General features: G+C 41.3%; 1 protein-coding gene across 3 annotated transcripts; it reads right to left on the minus strand.

The window, feature by feature from the left end:
• Positions 1-1,426: 1,426 nt before the first annotated feature.
• On the minus strand, positions 1,427-9,714 carry clns1a (chloride channel, nucleotide-sensitive, 1A). 3 transcript variants are annotated; one of them, XM_058387812.1, is made up of 7 exons: positions 9,274-9,712; positions 7,047-7,183; positions 4,573-4,713; positions 3,943-4,062; positions 3,682-3,849; positions 2,199-2,265; positions 1,427-1,704 (listed from the first exon to the last, which is right to left on the minus strand). In XM_058387812.1, coding segments are annotated over exons 1-7 (753 nt in total). In that variant the 5' UTR covers positions 9,393-9,712; the 3' UTR covers positions 1,427-1,703. The 3 variants fall into 3 exon arrangements, with proteins under 3 accessions (XP_058243795.1, XP_058243794.1, XP_058243796.1); XM_058387811.1 differs by lacking the exon at positions 1,427-1,704 and having other exon boundaries at positions 2,195-2,265; positions 9,274-9,714; XM_058387813.1 differs by lacking the exon at positions 1,427-1,704 and having other exon boundaries at positions 2,195-2,265; positions 4,573-4,710.
• Between the last annotated feature and the right edge of the window lie 1,040 nt (positions 9,715-10,754).

A 10,754-nucleotide genomic window follows, 5' to 3' on the forward strand; every position in this document is an offset into this window, starting at 1 on the left:
TCCAGTTACATTTAAAAGTTTTACATTTAAATCTACAAAACAAGTTAGATTCTGTGACTTGGATTATAGCAGCTATAAACAGTCATTTCCTCAACAGTCTATTCTTTTTCTCTTCCCTGTTAATAAAGCGTCAGACTATTATAAAGGGCTAACACTGGAGACTCCTTCCAAAAAATGGCAAATAAATAATAATAAATAAAAATAATAAATAATAATAAACAAAAACCCATGGACATGCTGTCAATCAAAAATAGTGGAAGGCAGTTTTTTAAAGGTAAAACCTGAGCAAATGATTTACTTGTTGAAGATGTAAACAAGAAAATAGAGTTACAGCTACACTATATTTCCAAACGTTTTGGGACACTCATTCAAATCATTGAATTCAGGTGTTGTTTTTCAGGGGGTTCGGTTTGGCCCCTTAGTTCCAGTGAAAGGAACTCTTAACGCTTCAGCATACCAAGACATTTTGGACAATTTCATGCTCCCAACTTTGTGGGAACAGTTTGGGGATGACCCCTTCCTGTTCCATCATGACTGCACACCAGTGCACAAAGGAAGGACCATAAAAACATGGATGAGTGAGTTTGGTGTGGAGGAACTTGACTGGCCTGCAGAGTCCTGACCTGAACACATTTGGGATGAATTAGAGCGGAGACAGACCTTCTCGTCCAACATCAGTGCCTGACCTCACAACTGTGTTTCTAGAGGAACGGTCAAAAATTCCCATAAACACACTCCTAAACCTTGAGGAAAACCTTCCCAGAAGAGTTGAAGCTGTTATAGCTGCAAAGGGCGGGTCAACTCCATATTACATTCATGTGCATGTAAAGGCAGACGCCCCAAAACTTTTGGCAATATAGTGTATGTATGGGGGAAAACAGCCGGTAGTATCACAGTATTTCGGATGAACACAGTCATGCTTATTTACACAATAATGTTATAAGCTGTAAGGAAAAAAAATAAGGTTATGTAATTATTAAGATATGAAACATTACTAAGAGCACAAGTTTAATATACATAATATAAGATGGGAACGTTTGCAGCTTTTAAACACTGACAAAAACTCCTAAACAAAACATGAACAGACAATCACACTTTGGTGAAATCTTGTAAAGTCGACGACTCAGCAGTTCTTTAAGTAATCAATTCAGTTTGAGATCAGGTTCTGATCAGCAGGCACACACACACACACTCAGCCTGCCAGTAGAGAATTGGAGAGAAGCTCATGAATGATTTACTGAGCAGTGTGCCGTGAACACGAGGAGCAAACTTTGCCCAGCTGATAACCTTGGTGCAAAACACTAAAATCAAAGCCACCTGCAAAAAAAGGTGCTAAAAACACAAAAAAAAACTACAGTCACCACAGGAAAGGGCTTGCGTTTAAACTGACACAATGGAAAAAATGAAAAAACAAGACTAAAAGACAATCTTTTACAAGAGCTTTATACAAAAAAAAAAAAAGAACATTTTATTTTCATGACATTTAATACAAATGACAGTTTTCAGAGAGCACTTTATTTTGGTCTGAAAGACGAATACAAAACGTAACACAGAAACAGAGCTGGCATTGGGGGAAACCTGTGTTGAAATCCAGCAGCTCCACTTAACATAAGGCGCAGACTGGAGAAGACGGCTTGCTGAACGCGTCCCGGTCACTCAGAGGCCCTTAAGTGCTTCGGTTAGCAGCTGTGAAGTGTACTGCATCTGCAGAAAACCAATTACAGTCTTAATTGAATTGAGGGCTTGACTGACTGCACCATTCCCACACATTTAGTTCTGAACCACTCCACTACAGCTTTGGCAGTGTGCTCAGAGCTCTTGTCCTATTGGATATTAAATCTCAAGTCTCTTCTAGATTAGAATAGGCTTTTTCTTTAAGGCTTGGGTCAATCTATCTTGCCTTTAACACTGACCAGTTCCCCAGTGATGATGCTACCACCACCACGTTTAAGTGTTTGTAGACACCTGATCAATCTCATACGATTTTGCACATTTTTATAACAGTACACCCAAAAAAACGACAATTCCACAAATGAAACAACTGCACAATGTCCAGCATCCAGAAACTGAAGATAAACCTGAAGTGCAAATCTTAACTGGAACTCGAGATTTAACTGCAAAAAAATATAACTTCTAGCTGACTCACGCAAACATACTAATTAAAGTGGGATGAAGGTGTAAATAACGATATTATTTACCAGTGATCAACATCAGCATCATCAAACTGTCCAGCTACTGCGGAATTTGGGTCGACTTCCATTCCATCTGGAGAACAAATAAGACAGAAGATCAGAGATTATTTGTAGAGTTTTGACTGGAATATGGGAGAGTCAAAATATACTTCGTCAACAGGCAAATGGTTCTCTCTTTTTCCATTAACTAACATCTGTAGAACTTAAATGATTAAATCAATGGAAAATCAAAATCACACGATGTCCCAATTACCCAAATGTAGAAGCTGATTACACTGACCAGACATAACATTATGACCACCTACATAATATTGTGTTGGTCCCCAAAACAGCTCTGACCCATCATGCACTGTGTATTCTGACACCCTTCTATCAGAACCAGCATTAACCTCTTCAGCAGTTTGAGCAACAGTAGCTCGTCTGTTGGATCAGATCCCACGGGCCAGCCTTCGCTACCCATGTGCATCAATAAGCCTTGGCCACACATGACCCTGCCACCATGTTCACCACTGTTCTTTCCTTAGACCACTTTTGATAGATACTGACCACTGCAGACCGGGAACACCCCACAAGAGCTGCAGTTTTGGAGATGCTCTGATCCAGTCGTCTAGCCATCACAATCTGGCCCTTCGTCAAACTCGCTCAAATCCTTACTCTTGTCCATTTTTCCTGCTTCTAACATCAACTTTGAGGACAAAATGTTCACTTGCTGCCTAATATATCCCACCCACTAACAGGTGCCATGATAATCAGTGTTATTCACGTCACCTGTAACTGCTCATAATGTTATGCCTGATCGGTGTATAGCTAACAGATACAAGTCTAGCTCACCCAGTAATTTTTTCTTAATCATTCACTGCTTTCACATTAATGTAATCTATAATCATGAACAATACTTCTGTACTGTACTTTTATGAATGTGTCTTGGACAACTGAAACCACTTGTCCTGCTAATTCAAAGACAGAATTGTACCAGAGTTCTGGTTGTTATGTGGATCATCATTTAGATTCACTTTAAAGATCTATACATTTATGGCACCCTTATCCAGAGTGACTTACATTTTATTTCATTTTATACAACTGAGCAATTGAGGGTTAAGGGCCTTGCTCAGGGGCCCAGATGTGGCAGCTTGGTGGTGCTGGGATTCAAACTCACAACCACCTGATAAATGGGCTAATGCCTTAACCACTAAGCTATCACTTGCCCAGTTTATAACATCACTTTGTTAAAAATAAGATTATATAGATTTGTAGATGGTGTCTGAAGGTTCAGCTGTGTAATTTAGATAATTTTGGGTCATTTATTAAGACTTCATTTGGGTTAAGAAAAATTGAGACGCATTTACAATCAGCCTCATCACTGGGCTTTAGCCTTATACTGACACCTTGTGGTTACTTACTTTGATGCTATTAATGCTGAAAATTCTTGATTTAGTTTACTTTTCACATTCTACTTGCAACTTAAAAACAAACCGGAAAAATGTAAGACCTTCAAACTCAGCTGACGGCTCATCTGTGCGAACTCCAGCCATGTGAAACTGTTGCGTGACTGACTGAGCGAGCATCCCTTCCAGTCTCTGCAGCGTGGCCTGGCCCTCTGCGGTCAGGTGTGACAAACCTTCCTCATATGTGTAGAAGGTGGGTACGTCAACCTGGCCTTGACGTGAATGGGAAAGAGAACGCACAACAGTGAGCGAACTTGACTCTGTAGCTAAAAATTTTGAACTCATTTTAAAAACAGACTATTTACCAGTCTCCTCCTCTTCCTCTTCATACTCCTCCCCTTCAAACTCCTCATTGTCAGAGTCTGCGTCCTCAGGGTCAGGGTGCAAGGCCTGGCAGTCACACATGGCGGAAAACATGGACTCCACTGCAGCACATAACACAGTTTAGTTTAGCCCTACCTGCCAATTTGATAAACTGAAATCAAATGTATTCAGACAGGAAAATAAACTGCACCCACAGAGTTAATCACCAGCTATTAGTGTAGTGTATTAGCATTAATATTAGTGTAATGAGTGTTAAGCAACAGCTACTTATCCGACAAGCTTCAAGGGTTTGTTATCCAAACAAAACAGTCTCCAGTGTCACTGACGCAGACTATTCAGAATGTACCAAATACCCAAGCTAAAAGAAAACATAACAAAAAAACGTATCCCTCTCTCACACTACATCACTTTATTCCATTCTTGGATGATGTTAAACTTTAGTGTGCAGATGCCATGACTCTGTGTTTGTGGCATTTAATGCTTTTCTGACCACTTCCTGTGCCCTAATCAAACCTCATGGTTCACAATGTGCAGCTTCATGAAACATGGTGCTGTGCATGAAAAAGCTTCAGCTGAAAAACAAAGCATCAGTCAAAGGTGCACACACTCACAAGCTGCTTTATCAGTGGGCACAAATCGGATTTCTGTGATGACCTCATCTTCATCCCCGCCTTCGTCGTCGTCATCGTCGCTGTCCTCTTCGCCTTCATCATCCGGAGTTTTCTCCCGCATCTCAGCCTCATTTTCATCTGCTAGTTTAATCATTCAGATTTTAAAACTTCAAGCAAGTAAAGCCTAAATTGTTGAGGTTAATTATTAACTGTCTACTAAATGACCTACACTACTCACAAAAAGTTAAGGCTATTCGGCTTTCGGGTGAAATTTCAGGATGCACCTAAAATGCACTATAACCTTTACAGGTGAACTTAATTTGACCTTCTCTACACTTTTGAATGCACATGTCCAACTGTTCAGTGTTTCAGTACTTTTTGCATAACTTGCTGTTCTCTAACAAGGTGCTTAACGGCAAAATTCACAACTGGAGTTTGATCCATGAATCGACCAATAAATTTTCTGGTTCAATTAGAATTGGTATTTAAACAGTCCACTTCATCATGCTGTTCACATTTTGACATCATGAGACCACGACCACACTTAACAATTGATCAACAGTACCTCGCCATTGTGAGGCTTCAAACAGGATGTTCTCAGAGGGAAGTGGCCACTGAGCTTAGAGTGTCACAGAGTGTCATCAGCAGGTTGTGACAGAGATACAGAGAGACTGGAAGAGTCACAGAAAGGCACAGAAGTAGACCACATGCCACGTTGATGACCGCTTCATTGTGAACAGTGCCCTGCGGAACCGGATGATGAATGCCACTCAACTCCAGGCACATTTAAGGGAGGTGAGAGGCACCCAAGTGTCACGTCAGACCACTCAAAACCGTTTACATCAGCGTGGTCTGCGTGCTAGATGACCTGCAAGGGTACCTGACCACACCACAGGCATCAGGCCAGGGATCATTTACGCTGGATGAGGGACCAGTGGGCCTCAGTGCTGTTCTCTGATAAAAGTCGATTCACGCTGAGCAGAAATGATGGCCGCCAACGATGCTGGAGACGTCAAGGAGAGCACTATGCATCAGCCACTGTTGTGGTGGCGTTACAGTCTGGACAGTCTACTCAATACAGAACTGCCCTACATCTTCTGAATGGTACAGTGACAAGCCAATACTACCTGAATAACATCATTAATCCAGTCATTGTGCCCCTGCATGAACAACACAGGCCTAATTTCATCTTCATGGACGACAATGCTCCAGATCATCGAGGTCGCATCATTAGGGAACGGCTGCTGGAGGCTGGGGTACCTCAAATGGAGTGGCCTGCACTTTCTCCAGACCTGAATCCCATAGAAAACCTATGGGATCAGCTGAGTTGCCGTATAGAGGCTTGTAACCCTGCACCCCAGAACCTCAATGACCTGAGGACCGCCCTTCAAGAAGAGTGGAATGTCATGCCTCAGCAGACGATAAGTCAACTCGTGAACAGCATGAGACGTCGTTGTCAAGCTGTAATTGATGGTCAAGGGCACATGACAAATTATTGAGACATTTTTTGTTGTGGTATACCCACCACTGTTGTTGGCTTTTGCTTCAATAAATTGTCCGACATGAGGAAATCACCATTGCATGCTTCTACTTAAATGCCCTACTTTCATGATATATCACTGTAGCGTGAACTTTTTACATTTTCCATAAATTTCACCCAAAAGCCAAATATCCTTAACTTTTTGTGAGTAGTGTATACAAAAGTATTGCTTTCTAAAACAAACACTAATCTGTCCATTAAACCTGGCACAAATACAATATTTAACAAAATATTTGTTTTTTGCTTGATTTAACAAACACATTTCTAAAAAATCTGACCCTACACCAGAAGTTTTAGGACACCCCTCCAAATCACTGAATTCAGGTGTTGTTTTCCAGGGGTTGAGCTTGACCCCTTAGTTCCAGTGAAAGGAACTCTTAACGCTTCAGCATACCAAGACATTTTGGACAATTTCATTCTCCCAGCTTTGTGGGAACAGTTTGGGGATGACCCCTTCCTGTTCCAACATGACAGCACACCAAAGCAAGGTCCATAACGACATGGATGAGTGAGTTTGGTGTGGAGGAACTTGACTGACCTGAGAGTTCTATCACCTCAACCTGATAGAACACCTTTGGGATGAATTAGAGCGGAGACTGCGAGCCAGACCTTCTCGTCCAACATCAACCTGACCTCACAAATGCTCTTCTAGAGGAATGGTCAAAGATTCCCATTAACACACTCCTAAACCTTGTGGAAAGCCTTCCCAGAAGAGTTGAACATACATTAGAGTTGAATATTACATTTATGTGCAGTTTTAGCCTGGCTTGCAGTCTCTGCTCTAATTCATCTTGGTATGTCTTGGTATTCTGAAGCATTAAGAGTTCCTTTCACTGGATCTAAGGGGCCAAGCCCAACCCCTGAAAAACAACAATTGAATTCAATGATTTTGGCAATATAGTGTATATTGAAAAAGTGACATTAATTTGCCTACCGTTCAGTTTTTTGTTAACCATCACGTACAGATGCTCCTGTGGATAAGCACTCAGGTCTCGAGAGATGGCGTGCAGACTGATGGAGGGATACTCCAGCGAGAAACCCATTCCTGAGCCATTGAACCATGACAGGCACCTGACAAGAAAGCACGCAAGTTCTGTTACTGGATCTTATGCTACAGTTATTATGACTAGGGACAACAACCAGACACTTTCACAAATCTGATTTACACAATGTTCTCCCTTTCTCCTGCTTGCTGTGGAAGATTTGCTACTCTCGTTTTGCACTGTGCTAACATGTAAATAAAGATTACAGCCCCAGGATATCTCTGTACAAGCTATATTTCTAAAGCATTGTACACACTACAACAAACCCCATCGACTCGTTCAGAGATCTCACCGATGGCAATTTTCCACTGCATATGCAAAAACAAAACGTGAACGAAACAGAAACCAAGTGAACCTTATGTGATACTCTCCAATCAATTAATCTGCCTAAAACTGAAGACATAACAGGAAAAGATAATATCAGTAAGAGCCAGAGAATCATCACACCCTTCAGGGTGACGAGTGTTTTTAAGAAATTAGATATTTGTGTATAGGCAAAGGACTACTATCTTCTTTATGTGTTCTTCCTCGGCCCAATGTTTGTTAACAGAGATATTTGAGATTTGAATACATTAAATGGGATGCTACAAATAAAAGGCAGACTACACGTTTTAGAATATACGTATGTGCTAGAAGTCTAGATTTTGGGAAACATAACTAAATAAATTTTGCTGACTGGAATAAAACAAAAATCTCAAGTTGAGCTCACTTAATGCTGCCTCCAAGTAATTATCTGAAAAATCGTGATTACAAGCTGGATGCACTTGAAAAATACTACAATTTCTTCTAGTGAGGAACTAAACTTCGATTTCTTCTAGTTGGGGGTGTGTAGGCATTAAAAAATCATGGAGATCACCAATATAAACATGCCTTCTACATCAAATATAAATGGGGAATTTTGCATTTTAGATCATCTTTCAGAATGGCTAAATACACTACTTGTCGCTGATGACACAAAACTTAAAATAAAACACCAAGTTTTCTAACATAGTCCATTTTCTTACGACTAAAACCATCTCAACAATCTCAGAGCTAAAACCGAAGGCAGAATATAGACTCCAGTGATGTAGCTGAGATTGAGGACATGTCTGAGCCAGAAGTCATACACCAAGGTAAAAAAGTGCTGACATTTCCACCTCAGGTGGTACTGTTAGGGCTTTAATCCATTTTAAAACAACCAAACAATAAACCTTTCTGATTTACGACACACTCACTACACATATTCATATAACCGCATACTGATACACTCCTGGTATATACACTGATCAGGCATAACATTATGAGCAGTTACAGGTGAAGTGAATAAGACTGATGATCTCATCATGGCACCTGTTAGTGGGTGGGATATATTAGGGAGCAAGTGAACATTCTGTTTCACAAATTGATGTGTTAGAAGCAGGAAAAATGGGCAAGAGTAAGGATTTGAGCGAGTTTGATGAAGGGCCAAGTTGTGATGGCTAGACCACTGGATCAGAGCATCTCCAAAACCGCAGTTCTTGTGGGGTGTTCCCGGTCTGCAGTGGTCAGTATCTATCAAAAGTGGTCCAAGGAAGGAACAGTGGTGAACCGGTGACAGGGTCATGGGTGACCAAGGCTCATTGATGCATGTGGGGAGTGAAGGCTGGCCCGTGTGATCCGATCCAACAGACGAGCTACTGTTGCTCAAATTGCTGAAGAAGTTAATGCTGGTTCTGATAGAAAGGTGTCAGAATACACAGTGCATGACGGGTCAGGGCTGTTTTGGCAGCAAAAGGGGGGCCAAGCAGGTGGTCATAATGTTATGCCTGATCAGTGTATAACTATAAAATTATAATATTTTACAAAACATTTAGGCCGAGTCCTTCAGCTTGAGCTAAACTGATGTCTATAAGCCTCCCGTTTATTTGTAAGCAACAAACTTCGCACGAGGAATAAATTTTGGCCGACCGATTACATTTAAGGTAAACTGTGTGTGCACTTCATTTTGGTGGAACTATACGTTTAAAGAGCTTGGGCAGAACAACATAAATGTCTGTATCAAAGAGAGATAAATGAAAGCCACTCATTCACACACACACATTAATAAAACAAAACAACAACAACGCATTGTTATTAAAAGGTAATGTTGAAGGCACTTACGACTCGGCCACATACAGCGTCCCAGTGCCGATTCCTTTACCGTCTAAAACCGCTGTAGTCTCTGCCTGCTGATGCCGAACTCCCTCAGCAGGAGGAGGCAAACTTTTTAACAAAACCATATTTTCCCAACCTGAGTATAAAACACCTCACCTGTCCCGGTGTTTACTTCCCAGAGCTAGCTAGCTTGGCTAAGGGGCTAAACAAGAAGATGCTAAATAGCGGCTAGCCTCAAATAGCAACTGACCTGTTATTCTCTGTATAAAAATAAATACTGTCGGTTTAGTTTTGCACAATACTGTTTAGACAGATAAAAGCATGCAGTTTTTTTTTTTGGAAAGAAACTACTTTTTAGTTTAATGGCCACAGTGCTACACGTTAATTTGTCGTTTCCATGCGCGCGCCACATGAACTACAGGGGCGCGTCCAAACCACAATCTATAGCTCCCTACGTACTTCTGTGCTGCAAGTCAGACTCGTTAACACTTTTCAGCGGTGTCCGAGTCTAATTTGCATACCAAAACGTTTGACATGAATATTTTCTGAAGACCCTTGAGTGTAGCAGAAGACATAATAAAGTTTTATTAGAGTAGAAAACACTACGTTATATTCTGTATTATTTATTTTATATCGCTTATTAAACACGGTAATATATTTGAATGTGGGAATAATAGGCGAGCACGCTCGCGCAACTACATTGATTTAGGACGCACCCTATTGCATTTTTTTCCGTCCTATTTTTTTATTGACAGCAGGAGAAAAAGATAACACTTCCTGTAGATTTTTAATAGTGAGAGGATCTTCACTGCCACCTTCAGTTCTAGAAGTGATATTACAAGACAAAGGTCAGATGAACATACACTGATCAGGCACAGCATTATGACCACCTGCCTAATATTGTGTTGGTCCCCCTTTTGCTGTAAAAAAAAAAAAAAAAACAGCCCTGACCCGTCAAGGCCTCTAAGTTGTGAAGTGGGTCCTCCATGGACTGGACTTGTTTGTTCAGCACATCCCACAGATGGTCAATTGGATTTAGATCTGGGGAATTTGGAGGCCAAGTCAACACCTCAAACTCGTTGTTGTGCTCATCAAACCATTCCTGAACCATTTTTGCACTGTGGCATGGTGCATTATCCTGCTGAAAGAGGCCACAGCCATCAGGGAATACCAAGGACCCAAGGTTTCCCAGCAAAACAAGCATGACACTGCCTCAGTCGGCTTGCCTTCTTCCCATAGTGCATCCGCCAAGCACACGAACCCGGCCATCCACGTGATGTAAAAGAAAACATGATTCATCAGACCAGGCCACCTTCTTCCATTGCTCTGTGGTCCAGTTCTGATGCTCATCTGCCCATTGTTGGCACTTTCGGCAGTGCACAGGGGTCAGCATGGGCTCCCTGACTGGTCTGCAGCTATGCAGCCCCATACGCAACAAACTGTGATGAATTGTGTATTCTGACACCTTTCTATCAGAACCAGCATTA

This window comes from Hemibagrus wyckioides, linkage group LG04 (genome assembly GCF_019097595.1).
Source record: "Hemibagrus wyckioides isolate EC202008001 linkage group LG04, SWU_Hwy_1.0, whole genome shotgun sequence".
Taxonomy (NCBI): domain Eukaryota; kingdom Metazoa; phylum Chordata; class Actinopteri; order Siluriformes; family Bagridae; genus Hemibagrus; species Hemibagrus wyckioides.